At 44.1% G+C, this 14345-nt stretch overlaps 1 protein-coding gene across 3 annotated transcripts in view; it reads left to right on the top strand.

The window, feature by feature from the left end:
- The first annotated feature begins 4289 nt into the window (after window positions 1-4289).
- SH3PXD2A (SH3 and PX domains 2A) overlaps window positions 4290-14345 on the top strand; it is a 250465-nt gene continuing 240409 nt past the window's right edge. Inside the window, exons 1-3 of one of the 3 annotated variants that reach the window (XM_083441520.1) lie at window positions 4290-4439; window positions 4610-4725; window positions 8195-8441. In XM_083441520.1, coding sequence (XP_083297646.1) covers window positions 8370-8441 — 72 coding nt within the window. In that variant the 5' untranslated portion in view covers window positions 4290-4439; window positions 4610-4725; window positions 8195-8369. Of the gene's footprint in view, window positions 4440-4609; window positions 4726-7090; window positions 8442-14345 lie in introns of those variants that run through there. The other 2 variants (XM_083441519.1, XM_083441524.1) reach the window with 2 other exon arrangements.

Raw genomic sequence — 14345 nt, 5'->3', positions numbered from 1 at the left:
CCCTAGGCCCTGTCTTTCTTCCTTCCCTATTCCATAATGTTGTTGGAATCCTCTTGATCTACAAATGCCCTTGTTTAGCGCATGCATCCTTTTGGCAGGCGTCCAGCAGATAAGAGCCCTTTTCCAAGTGGTACTGTCTGGCAAGAGTCTCTCATTTGCTCTGGTGCGCTGTGGTTTTGGCATAAGAAGTCTTTGTGTGTCATTCCAGCCACCACACAGACTGCTTTATAAATGCATAACTGTCATGTCCACAAATGGGAAGCAAATTCAGATCTGCTTCCAGATACATCACCAAGGGGGGGGGGGGAAGGACACTGCTTTTGCATAAAATTTGAATTTGGTAACTTAGCTGTATTAGTGAAAGTCTATAAATAATTACTGTATTTAAACAGAAATATTGCAATCTGCCTAAAATTTGGAAATAATTACTATATTAGGGAAAGACAACAGCTGGGTAGGTAGACCTCAGATCTCCTAGCTCAGAACTTCCAAGTTCTGATTTATTCGCCTTGTACTAGTGTCTCAGGAAGCATGGCAGAACAGGACATGCTAGCATGTGTTTAGCCACAGTGTGGTGCTGTTGAAGCAAACTTGAGCATGAGCTGGAACTTGCAACTGTGTCCCTCAAATACTGTACACACATTTATTGAATGGATTAACAAGCTATTAACATTGAATTTGGCTCATGATAATAATAATAATTAAAAAAAAACAAAACCCAGAGGGGCACTGCTTGGAGAAGTGATCAAGAAACCAAGCTATGAAATTCAAGCAGGACTAGAAAGAACTAGTAAAGTCACTGTTACTAAAGCATATTCAAACAAACAGAAGAGCCTGCTGGATCAGGCCAATGGCACATCTAATCCAGCATCCTAGTCTCACAGGGGCCAACCAGATGCCCGTGGGAAACCCACAAGCAGCACCCAAGCACAAGAGAACGCTCCTCCTACAGTTTCCAGCAACTTTTATTCAGAAGCATTACTGCCTCCCACTGTGGAGGCAGAGCATAGCCATCACAGCTAGTAACCATTCATAGCTTTATCCTCCATGAATTTGTCCAAAACTTAAAGCCAGCCAAGTTAGTGGCCATTACTGCCTCCTGTGGGAGTGTGTTTAAATATGTGCAGTGTTGTATTAAGTTGCACTTAAGTTGTATTAAGGCAAGCAGATCAGCCAGGTTCAGAAGCCCGGCTTAGGTTAGTCTCCGAGGCAGGTACAATGTGACTCGAGCTTCAAGCAATGGCATGCAAAAACATGGAGGAAAGGTGTATTATGCCATTTCTCTTCAGGTAGTTTGGACACATCAAGAACAGGACGTGACGCTCAGGGACACTTCTTTTTTGCTTTTTCAACACTACTACAACACCTCTGAGCCCAGATGCTAAGCCAGCACGACCTCTGCATGCTGGATGTATTCAAATTACGTAGCATATTTTCCAGAATGCTTCACAAAGGCTTGGGGTTTTATTCACTTAGTTGAAATTTTGAGTCACTTTATCTTATGAAGCTCAGCACTTGTTGGAATATCTTAATCATGCAGAAACCATTACTATGGGACAAGTGTGTTCTTGCTGTCCTTATATGGCATACTGTAGAGTTAGTGCAGGAATGGGGACTGGGCATGACAAATACCTCCTTATGGCAGTGATCTCTTGATTGGGGCACCCAGTATTAGTGAATCAGAATTTTTCCTAGTCTTTGAGCTTCTTTCCACTAAATCAAGATTCTTGCATGTCTAGCATTGTGATTGTGGCAGTTATAGATAACACAGCAGCGGAATAAGAGGGTAGAAGGAAATGGGAAATTGTGATTTCTACAGAAGGCATCTCATGCCAAGGTAGAAAGCATTGTACCAAGGTTATGGAAAATGCTATCTCTTATTGCATAGCAGAGCCTAACCCCCAGTTGTGTATTATCAAATGAATGGGATTAGAGCCTTTTTGTCATAGTGAGTCAGAGTTTCATTTCCTGGCCAGAATGCATTTTAAATAATGATCTATGAACATATACACCTTGGCAAGGTACTTGACATGTTCCAGTTCCATTAATGGGTTTAGCAAAAGAAAAAGTTGCTGGCCTCATATGGAAATGATCTGACCATCATTGGCTGGTTTGTATAAAGACACAAACACACATGAGTTTGAAAATCATTGGTTGACAGGTGCTGTTATCCTGAACGTGTTGTATTGTGCCTGGTTTTGCTGATACAGTGTGTGTTTATCTGTCCCTTTCACTCCCTCTGCACAATAAGGAGGTTTCAAAATGTCTGGACAAAAATAGCCACTTTGAAAGTAGCACAGTGAAGGCCTGGTTGTCCTTGTTTGTTTTCTTTCAGCTATTTCCTGATCAAGTTCTCAATTTACAAGTCAAGAAGTTTCAGGCTGCCAGCATTGCAAAGACCACCTGAAATATAGAAAGAAGGGGGCACAGGCACACAATAGATGCTTGTGATCAGAATGGAGCTTGGATAAACCAGCACTTTCCCTCCCATGGGTTGCCCTCATTTACAAATGTGTTGTTTTTCTTCCCTTACAATAATATAAGCAGTTTCCTCCTGCGGTGAGCAGTTGAGATGTACCTTAGCGTTTACAATTGGAACATGGTGGCTAGCCTTCCTTTCTAAAGCTTTGTGCATTGGATCTCTTTACCGGTTTTCAGTTCACTCATCAATAAGCTCTACCAATATGTTCAAAGATGGTGGGGTAAAGTGCATTATTACCCTTCATGTATCTTTTAAAAGGAAGCAAGGGACATTTTCTTGATATTGCTCTCTCTACATGAAATTAATAGGATAAGAGGAATAAGCCACCGGCATCATCCTCCCAGCATGCAAAGATGTCCACACACTAGAGGAACTTTGAAAAAGGGGATAGAGATGCTCATCTTACTGAGCTTCACAATAACTTTGTAAGGATAGCATTTTTTTTTTTTAATATTCCCATTTGTTGTTATTCCTCTACTTTACAGATGAATCTGATCCATCAGATTCAATTTTCAAAGAGATGAGATCTCACTGCAGTCAAAGTAAGCTCTAGCCTAGGCTTCCCTTCAAAGCAAATCCTGGGTTTACCTTAGACCCAAGGTTCATATGGGTGTCTTGTTTTTGTTTTGTTAATCTAAGGTAGCCATCTCTTTCTCTGTTCTCATTGGGGGTGGTCAAATTCTTAGGTCTGGTTTGGATATCTGGGGTTTCCTCTTGATCCATTGTGATTTTAAAATAATGTTATAGGAACATGATTTTTTGATATGTTTTTTTGCAGGGGGGCTGAACATTGTGTAACTGTGAAAGTAACCTAATTGGTTAAAACAAGGCATCAAGGGAAACACTATGAATTATTTTCAGAATCTGGGGTAGATACACATTCCTATGTTTTCATGTGATGGTTCTATCAACTGATCACCTATCTGAGCCCACTGACACATGAGTTATTGTGATGCACTAACCAATGAGAAGGAACCTCACCTATCCTAAGCATCCTGTGAATATCACATAAAACCTAGATACCTTTCAAACGCAATTTCTTTTCTAACTGATGAAGAAAAATGTGGGAGAAAATTTTGGTATGACCCCCCCCCCCTTTATTTGCACAACTCTCTGTAGTGCTTTTCACCGAAAGCATTCCAAAGGAGCCATCTACATAAAAATCAGTGTCTTGAAGTCTGTTTATGCAGGGCTTGAATATAGACCATGTAATCATTTTCTCCCCGCAGAAATTATTCCATGTGTGATTATCACTGTTGCTAGTTGTATATCCTTGTTTGTAATTTGCCATAGTAATTCGGCTGTTGGCAGTGATACTTGCTACATATTTCCTATGTAGGGTGGGATTCCACCCTATTGCTAATTGCAATGCCATTTTCTGCAAGGCACTTGCACCCAACAGTGTATGTTACTGACGCCGTCATCCCATGAAGTAAGGACTGCTCATGCCATTATTTGATTTAATGTTGTTGTGGTTTGCTTTTTTATTGATTTGTTTATATTTCATGTTAAATCTTTTCTTGGGTTACAAAAGTACATACATGGTCTCTGTTTTCAGATCATAAAGTCCTTTCTACAGATCAGTTATATTCAGTGTGAGACATGGATGTTTAATACAGTATAAGGGTTTATTTTTCATGTTGTCCCCCATTCTGGGATTGATTTAATGAAGAGTGGGTTTAAAGTCACCTAATTAAATAAAATTACATTTGCACTCAGGGAAATGGCTCCCTAAAGTAAGTCTTGAATTTCCGTATATTCCAAAAGATATTGTAATATTTTAATTTATATGTGTGACTCCTTCCAGAAACCATGAATGGCAAGATTCCAGAATACAGTGGAGTTCTGTGGCAGTCATTGGGCATGTCTAATTAGCAGCAACTGGAACGCTTTACTTATTTGCACACACAGTATCCTCACTGATATGTATCACAGAAGTGCCAAGTGCCCATAAAAGGTAAATATAAAGTTGATAGTGAATGGAGTGGAGTTCGACATCACAGTACCCAATAGATGCAACCTGACCCGTTATTTGGGTGCTCCTGATAGAATTAGCATGATTGTAGAGCTTGCTCCTGTGAATCATGCACCTTGAGCATCATTACTCTTATTTGTGTTTTGTTCCAGGCTAAACATGCCCATCTCCTCCTCAGACGCCAAGTCCCTCACCATCTTTGACACCCTTCTCTGGAAATGGCCTAGTTTGTTGGTATCCTCCTTAGACTGGACACAGTTGAGGTGAGGTATGACCAAAGCAGAATAGAGTGGTGCCATTGCTTTTCACGCTTTTGTTGACACAGCTTAAATTGTAGTCAACTTTTTAGCTGTTGCCAAGGACGTTAGGTCTTTAAAAGGATTCAAAGTACAGGTCCATGACATAGATTTGCACAAAAGTTTTATTTCCTACGTTATATACATGTATATGTAATTTTAGGTCTACTTTCAGAGGGAAGGGAAAGGGCAGAAGACCTGAAGTGTGCAAAATGCCCAGGGCTCAGCTCCCCCAGATCACCTCCTAACAATGCCCTAGACTCTTACATAGCATTGCTAGCTCATGTAGAGACAGGAGCTTACTAAAAGCCCTTGTTCCTTTTTTCTGAACTTGCTGCTGTGAAGCCAAGTGTCACCAGTCTTACACTTGTGCACCTGATTATTTTGGTAATTTCTACCTTTTGGAGCTAAAATGGTAAATTTATTTTTCTGCTGTTGCAAGTTAATTTTGCCTGCTCAGCATGATATGCAAGAGTTGGCCATCTTTTTGTCATGCAGACAACATATTATTCCTTAGCACTTCAGTCCTAGTAACATTGTGCCCTGCTGGAGATTTTTCTGTTCTCTTGCATGCACAACTCATTATCGACGTCTGAGCTACAGTGGCAGCTGTTCCATTAGGATGAATGTGGCACTGCCCCACCAGCCTAAGTCTGCCCTCAGCCAGCCCTCCCCTACCCATCTGCCTGCCTTCTAATTTAACAACCAGTCTAGAGGGTGGCATTGCCTGTCAGCTTCCTCCTCCTTGGTCTAGTGTTGCCCTTGCAGAACTCAACAGGGAGGAGGATAAGATTGAAATTAGAGATCACTACCTCCATTGGCTCTGGCTCCACCTACTGCTGGTCTCCCTACCTTCTGGCCTACCAGCCCCACTGGGCACCAGCCACCAACGATGATAAAGACAATAAGATTGATTTGGGTGTGGGTGCAGAACTAACATATGCTATGCCTTCTGAAAAAAACAAGCAAAACATGAAAATCCTAAAGTAGCCTTTTTTTCTGTTCTCAACTACAAGAAACCGCAGCACTGAAAGTTACTTTGGCTATGTTGCAGCCAGCCTGCTACTGAATAGCTAGCAGGTTGATACCAGAATAAAGAGTATATGGCAATTAGAAATGAATCCCCTGTGGTTCTTCAGAGGGTTGTCTCATTCTGTTGGGCAGCTTCATCTGAAATCCACAAGGAATACATATTGAGATTCCAGTTGCTTTATACAAGGGGTGTTGTTGTTTAGTCGTTTAGTCGCGTCCGACTCTTTGTGACCCCATGGACCAGAGCATGCCAGGCACTCCTGTCTTCCACTGCCTCAAGCAGCTTAGTCAAACTCATGTTTATAGCTTCGAGAACACTGTCCAACCATCTTGTCCTTTGTCGTCCCATTCTCCTTGTGCCCTCAATCTTTCCCAACATCAGGGTCTTTTCCAGGGAGTCTTTTCTTCTCATGATGTGGCCAAAGTATTGGAGCCTCAGCTTCGGGATCTTTCCTTCCAGTGAGCACTTAGGGCTGATATCCTTAAGAATGGATAGGTTTGATCTTCTTGCAGGCCATGGGACTCTCAAGAGTCTCCTCCAGCACCATAATTCAAAAGCATCAATTCTTCAGCAATCAGCCTTCTTTATGGTCCAGCTCTCACTTCCGTACATCACTACTGGGAAAACCATAGCTTTAACTATATGGACCTTTGTAGGCAAGGTGATGTCTTTGCTTTTTAAGATGCTGTCTAGGTTTGCCATTGCTTTTCTCCCAAGAAGCAGGCGTCTTTTAATTTTGTGACTGCAGTGATCATGGAACCCAAGAAATTAAAATCTCTCACTGCCTCCATTTCTTCCATTTCTATTTGCCAGGAGGTGATGGGACCAGTGGCCATGATCTTACTTTTTTTGATGTTGAGTTTCAGACCATATTTATACAAAGGGTAGAGGGGGGCAAATCAAGCAATGAGCAAGTTAAATAATCCACGTTAGGAATGTGAATTAACATGCAAGTAAAGGTGGAGTTTCAAAGGCAGTAGGATGCCACCTTGTAGGTCTCCTTCCAGCAACACCTGCAGCTAAGCTGGTGCCAAACATATTGCTCTGCTTCCGTTTGGACCACATTAGCGAGACTGAGACAGGGGTCTTGTCATTTGAACAGCCCAGGACCTCCATACACACTGCCCAGCCTTGCACCCCAGGGAGGTCACATCGGTGCTGCTAACTTTGACTTCACCCCTGGAGGCTCCCGGGACAGTTGGATGCCAGCAACAAGGGAGGGGGGATTGGGGGGGGCAGTGGCAATACAGGTCCAACTGCAGACCCCTATTAGGGCTGCTAACCTAACCACTTCTAATAGGAGTAGTCCCCAAAGAATTCAGTCGGGTTTACTCCCAGGTAAATGGGAGTTGATTGCTCCCTAATCTCTCTTCCGCTCGCCTGCCTCCAGCCCAAGAACAGCAGTCCCCAAAGGGAGCCGGTTGTTCCGTCTTCTTAAAGAGATCTGTTTCTCGAGGAGATCTCCTCTGCCTTTCTTTTCTCGCCCGTCCCCGGGGAACTTCTCCCCACCCCGCAGCGGCTCGCAAAGTCGTTATTTCTGAAGGGGGCGGAGCCGCCCGGGCCAAGCTTCCTCGGCCGCCCAGCGCCCCCTCGGGGCTTGGGCGTGGAGAGGTGATCGCCCACTCCCCTTTCGGATCTCCTGTCCGGGGGAAGACCGGGCCCCCTCCTCCCCTCCGCGGGCGGCAAGCAGAGCCCAGCCCTCCTGCCTCCCGACCGGCCGCCCCCTCCTCCTCCTCCTCCTCCAGCCCCTCGCCTTGTTCGGCGCGGAGTGCAGATCGCGGCAGCAGGAGGCGAAGCCGAGAAGGCAGGGGAAGGGAGCTTCGCGCCCAGCCGCTCGCTCGCTCGCCTCTCTGCCCGAGCCGGCCCGCCGCCTTCTGCCTGCCTCCTCCTTCCTTCCTTCCCCCGGGGCGGCTGCAGCAGAAGCAGCAGCAGCAGCTGCACCAAGGAGCGTTGCCAAGGATCCGCCGCTGTTGGGCACGAAGCTGGGGCCGAAGAGAACCGCGCAGCGGCGACTCGGTGTAGGGACGAGGGAAAAGGAGGCAGGCAGGCATATAGACACACGAGCACGCGGGACACCGCGCTGGGAATCCGTACAGGGACTGCAAAACTTGATCCGCCTTTAGGAGGGGGAAGGGGGGACTGAATAGAGACTCCCTCCCATCCATATAAACGCAGCCTTGGACCAGAAGGAATCCCCTTAGTCCCACCAGAATATAAGAGCCGAGCTCTTTTGAAAGTGACCGAAGACCATTTCTGCCCTTTCCTCCCTCCCAGGGCCAAGGGGAGGATCGTGAGCGGTGTGACCAGGCTCTCCAAGATTGGTGCATACATATACTGTATATATATATACTTAAGGACATCTCCTTCTGTTGAAGCTTGGGGAAGTTTTGCTTCTCTTCTGGTGCCAGCAACGAAGAAAAGAAAAAAGGGGAGAGAGGGAGAGAGAGAGAAGGGAAGGCACCAGCTTCCTAGGAAATCCTTCTTGAGCGCCAAGGAGCCATCCTGAAAGAATAAGCACACTCATCATAATACAAGGATACATCTGGACTCTGTTTGCATTTCCTGGTTTTCCTGGGGACGAAGATGCTGTCCTACAGCGTGCTGGATGCTAATGTGGTGGACGTGGAAAAAAGGCGAAACCCATCCAAGCATTATGTGAGTACATAGATTGGGGCTGAATAATGCTTGTATGGGAGGGGGGGTGCCATTAATGTCCAATTGTGGCAAGGCAAGGCTGCATGTCCTGGCAATGGGTGTCATCCTTGAAGCATTTTACAAGGCTGGCTGTTTGGGTTTGCAAAGAGCCAGAGAAATGATTTGGAAAGTGAAGCGGGTGGGATAGGGTTTCTGAGTGTGTGCTGTGCCCCACTGATGAACTTTATGAAGCACCTTTACCACCAAGGAAGAAGGTGAGCATAGGGGGTTTTGCAAGCATTTCAATTTGGCGCAATCTTGTCTCTCGGGTGCAGTGTTGTGTAACATAGCCTATATAAGAAGGACACTCGTTTGGAACAGGCTGCACCTTCCCAGGTGGTCTGAAAAGCACACAGGATGAGTATATGGGTGTTGTTTTGTTTTGTTTTTAAAGAGCTCTTCTCATTCAATTTAAAATCAGTTTTGCAGGCTGTTTTAAACAATCCTGCTGCAAACAAAGTTCCTCTGCCACATCCTTGCTTGTTTTTGATGAGCATTGGTAGCATGCTAGGATTTGGGTGGAGTGTTTGGTGCAGGACAGACATGAACTAGACTAGATGATGCTTAGCTCCTCTCCAGCCCTGAGTCTATAATGGCAGTCCCAGTTTATTCATGCACAAGAATGTTGCCCTCTGGTCAAATTGGCTGACCATTTTTTGCCCTTTCTGTGGAGCAGGAGGCACATGTTGTGTTATTTTGAGCCATCTGGGCTGGTCTGACCCAACTTATTATTTTGACCTGGATGCACATTTGGCAGGGGTGTCCCTCAGTTCCTCATAAACATTCAGTTCTGCTATTCTGGAAGACTGCTTACATTCTCCTGCCCCTGACCTGAGCCTTAGAGGGCTTTTGCACATTGGAGGTAGACTTGAACTTTCCTATCTTCCCATTAATGTAGGGATGTCCACATGATGCCCTCCCCATTCCAGTGTTGCCCTGAACCTTGTATCCTTTTAATAGAGGTGTTTTTTTAAACCCTTGGAAAGTCTGAAATGATCAGGATGGAGAAACACCTGCATGTAGCGGGGAGAGGTCCAGGAAAACATTGGGATGGGGATGAAGTCTTGTGAGTGCACCTATGTTAATGGGGAGACAGGTAGGTGCAAATCCAACCCTGCAGAAAGACAGTGGTTAGGGCATTTCTTCCCAGAGCATTTTGGAATAGCTGTTTAAGGACCTTGACTTTTTCCTAGGTGGGTGTCCCATTTTCTCTGTTATGCTTTATTGGCAAAATTCTTAGCTTGACTTTCTCATTAGAGATCCAAGGCAGTGACCGTATATGAACTCTCGGTTTCTTCTCTTTAGCTGAGCCAGCTCAATCAATGTGCAGTGCTGGTTGTGCTCCTGTGCGGTGCAGGCCAGGACACGAACATAGTCACTGCAGGACAAACCTCAGTGAAAAGATCCAAAGAGGATGAAAATGTTAGTTGTTATGACATGGGACAAACTGAGGGCCATATATGCTTTCAGATCTATTCGCCCCAATATTTGAAAGTACCAAGGGTGGTAAATCTGTTATCCTATCCTTGCCAGTAGGTAAGGACTATATATTTTAGGTTAATTCTCATAGGGTGATATTCTACTAATCAGTGCAAGGATTTATGGGCAGTAGGACTTTCATGTTTTCCCAACCCTGTGCTCTCTCAACAGCCTCCCAAAATCTCCTCCAGAGGGTTGGGGGAACCCCTAGAAGAGATTTAGAAGACATGCGGGGGGGGGGGGGAGAGATGCAAGCAGAAATAATTTCATGGATGAAACAATTGCCTTAATGCCATGTTGCACTCCACCTATAATATTTTCATGGAACTCCAAACTCTGTTTTGGATGTGGGCGAAATGGTTTGCTGGAGCTGTATACTATTTTGCTGGTGTTCCATACCTACAATTTCCCACCAGCTTTGACTACTGAACATAAGCTGGTAACTGAGCACCAGAGAATAACTTTCCCCTTCCAACTGTTCACTGACAGGTATCAAGGGAATTTGATTAATCCTACAGATTTCAACACTAAACTTTGTCATGTTGTCATCATCCGTTTTGAACGGAAGTGAAATAGTAGATGAGGCAAGGAGTAATCACAGCCTTGGAGAAGGACAAAAAGGCAGGAGTTCTTGCGTCAGTCCTGACAGCCAAGTCATGCATAAGAGTGGATATAAAGAGCATTATTAGTATTGGCATCTTTCTCCATATTTCTGCCAAGGACCCTGTGGAAGTAGCCTATCAGATGTGCAGCTGGCTTTTTGTGAATTCAACCTTAAATGACAGTATTTTTCACAAGGTTCAGTTTGCCAAGTTAACCAGGATCTACTTGTAATCTTGTTCATTTTAAAGCTCAGCTTTGCTCCAGACAGCAAAACGTATTGGGCTGGTATTACCACCAGTGTTTCAGAAGACGTTCTCTTAAATTGAAAACTGCTGGTGTAAGGGAAGGGCTTTTCTGATTATTAGGCTAAAAGTATATCTAGCCAAGCATTCTGCTTCACACATTGACTAACCAGAAAACCCACTAACCACACAACAAGGCCATAGCTGGCTCCTCCTATTGTGCTTCCCCGGTAGACTGCCACTAAATTTGAAGGTTCTATTAGTCTTGGCAAATCATTACTGGTAGACTTATTCTTCCTTGAATATAGCTGATCTCTCCTTGAAACAATTGAAGCCAGTGGCTATCACTTGTCTACTCTTTGCTCTAAGAACTAAAATGCATAACATATTCAGCAGTTATGATACAAGATGCAATGCCAGCCATAGAAGTGAATGAGGACAAAGGGTGGTATTATGTCATACAGTTGTTCAGTTCTTTGGTAGTTTGTGCCATAGACAGCGAGTATTGTGGGTGATATTCACATATCTGGGTATAAGTATGAGACAATTCTGTGTCACACTGGGTGCTATCAGGTTGTGTTCTTATCTACCCTTACCTGGAAGTAAGCATGTTAATAGTCAGTTGGACTGACTTTTAAAATGTTTATAGTTTGAGATCCTTCAAGTTCAAAGCAAGTATTTTTCATGTGTAAAACAAGCAAACAACCCTCAGTTATAGAGACTGAGTACCGTATTTTTCGCTCTATAAGACGCACCAGACCACAAGACGCACCTAGTTTTTGGAGGAGGAAAACAAGAAAAAAAAAATTCTGAATCTCAGAAGCCAGAACAGCAAGAGGGATCGCTACACAGTGAAAGCAGCAATCCCTCTTGCTGTTCTGGCTTCTGGGATAGCTGCACAGCCTGCATTCGCTCCATAAGACGCACACACATTTCCCCTTACTTTTTGGGAGGGAAAAAGTGAGTCTTATAGAGCAAAAAATACGGTAACTGAATCTAGTTCAGGGGTTGCTAATGCAAACCCTGTGAGTGCTAGTGTGCTCTGCCAGTACCACCTATGGCACCTGCAAAAGATTGCAGTAAATGTTCCTTCAGAAATCAGCACTGCACCAGAGACTTATTTGCTCTTCCTACCCAGTTTGTTTGCACTAGTTCTGCTTCTCCTGTATTGGAGACACTCCCTTAAACATGTCCACATCTTATTGGTGCCTTGATTGGACACCCACCCTCCCATTTTGAGGAGAGGTGCAATGAGCTACTCTGTAAGTGATAATGGTGGATGATGTGGCAGCCCTTTGTGTTATGCCATACCCCCATGGCAGTCATTTTGTGACTGGTGTTTGTGGCACCTTCTCAAATTCCAAAGGTGCCCACTAACCAAAAAAGGTTGGTGATGCCTGCTAGACTTGCATGCTGTAGGTAAAGGTACCCCTGCCCGTACGGGCCAGTCATGACTGACTCTAGGGTTGCACGCTCATCTCGCTCAAGAGGCCGGGAGCCGGCGCCGTCCGAAGACACTTCTGGGTCACGTGGCCAGCATGACGAAGCTGCAACTGGCGAGCCACCACCAGTGCCGCACACGGAAACACCGTTTACCTTCCCGCTACAAAGCGGTACCTATTTATCTATTTGCACTTAGGGGTGCTTTCGAACTGCTAGGTGGGCAGGAGCTGGGACCGAATGACGGCAGCTCACCCCACAGCGGGTATTCGAACCGCCGACCTTACGATCAGCAAGTCCTAGGCACTGAGGTTTTACCCACAGCGCCACCCGCGTCCCAGACTTGCATGTTATACTTTTTAAAAAAAACAACATTTGAATATTAAAGTCAAATTCTCTTGTTAATAAATGCAAATTAGATAGAAATACTTGATTAAATTACATGTATTTTTCAGTAGTTACCAAATGGTTTTCATAATTTGGATATTAATTCCAGTGTTTGATGTCTGGGTAAAAAAAAAAAAAAAGTGGGACCTAGGAAAATAAGAGTGCAGAATTGTATTCATCTTTTAATTATTTCTGTGTAACCGTGAGGGCCAGAAACTTGATCTTTTAGCAAAATGAAAAGTTTTGTTTTCAAAATTCCATGGCAGCAGAAAGATTCTGATTTAGTACTTACACAGATTGTTAGACTACTGCCAGTCAGAATGGGATTGTGCAATACTAACATGAGATTTGCTGTGCTCTGTTGAAAAATGCTCCTTGCTTCTACATGAATTAATGAACACTGCAATGACTTAATTAGGGCTTCTGATCCTCTCCCCCCCCCCCCATCCCAACTCTCTGGAGGATGCTCTTTGATTTCCCAGACTCAGGTTGTCTGATATATCAAATCGATATTGGCTGACTGGACTCATCCAAGAGTGCTTTCATTTGCAATGTTTAACCTGATCTTCCAGATGTGTATTGAGAATGGGTGATCAAAACCCATCCACAGCCTCAGGCCAAATGCATGTACATGTATGCCTTTTCCTTGTTTCTGTGCATTAGTGCTGGCTAAGTGAATCCAGCTGCCATTATGATATTGTTCCTTTCAGGCCTTTTTCATGTGCTTTATTCAGTCTGGTTTTAAATATCTCACTGTTGCAATGTGCAAAGCTTGATTTTTAAATTTTTTTTTTGCCTGTGTGTGGAAAATAAATGGTCTATGGCATTTTTCACCCAAGGTCAACATAGCAAAAGGGTTACTTTCATCTTGTTGATTGCCAGCTCTTATCTCTCACTTTCTCTTAGATGTTTGAAACCATACAGGGAGGAGCATACTTGGTTAAATATTTGCCAGTGTGATTCAGCAGTACCTAACAAAACTATACACTGAGCTCCATGATGCCAGGAGATACAGGAGACATCTCCAGCCCTAACATATTCTAAGTATGTGTAACTTAATTGCATTTGTTCACATTCATCATTTGCCTGTTCTATAGCCACTTACCTCTTTTCTCTCTCCATTGTCAAACTTTAGATTCTAATCTCTCTGAGACAGGTCTTTTCCCTATTGTACTGGATCCAAAGATCCATGATAAGAACTCTTTTTGTGGAACATGCCTACTCACCGAAGTGGGTCAGTCTCCCCTAAACTGCTCTGTAAGGATGGAGGTGCAGGAGGCTGCAGCAAGAGGGGGAACTTCAGAAAATTGCCTCCTCTCTTCCTATGAGTCTCTGACAGATCTCAAATCCTCTCATTCATAGAAGGGGCCCTTCTGTGAATGGAACGTGTATCCAGCCTGATGATGGCATTGAATGAAAACAATAATATACCTTGAAAAATAAAGTAACAAGTTAACACAGACTAGATGTTAACCTAAATACAAACACACCCAAGATTTATGCACGCATGCTGCTTTCATTTTTGCTGTGCATGTGTGAAAGGCTTGTATACTGTAAATATTGGGTTGTATCCAGACATGCTTAGAAACATTGAGCTGTATCCAGTACTTTTCCAGCAAGGTTCCTCTGGTGCAGCAGGATTTTCATTTTCTCACCTCCCTACACAAGTATGACCCCCCCCCCAACTGCTCTGAAGGGTCCAAAGGAAAAGAAT

The sequence above is a fragment of the Podarcis tiliguerta genome (genome assembly GCF_965153285.1).
Source record: "Podarcis tiliguerta genome assembly, chromosome: 5".
NCBI classification, from domain to species: Eukaryota; Metazoa; Chordata; class Lepidosauria; order Squamata; family Lacertidae; genus Podarcis; species Podarcis tiliguerta.
Note: the sequence above shows the minus strand (reverse complement) of the source record. Positions and strands in the feature narration are given on the sequence as shown.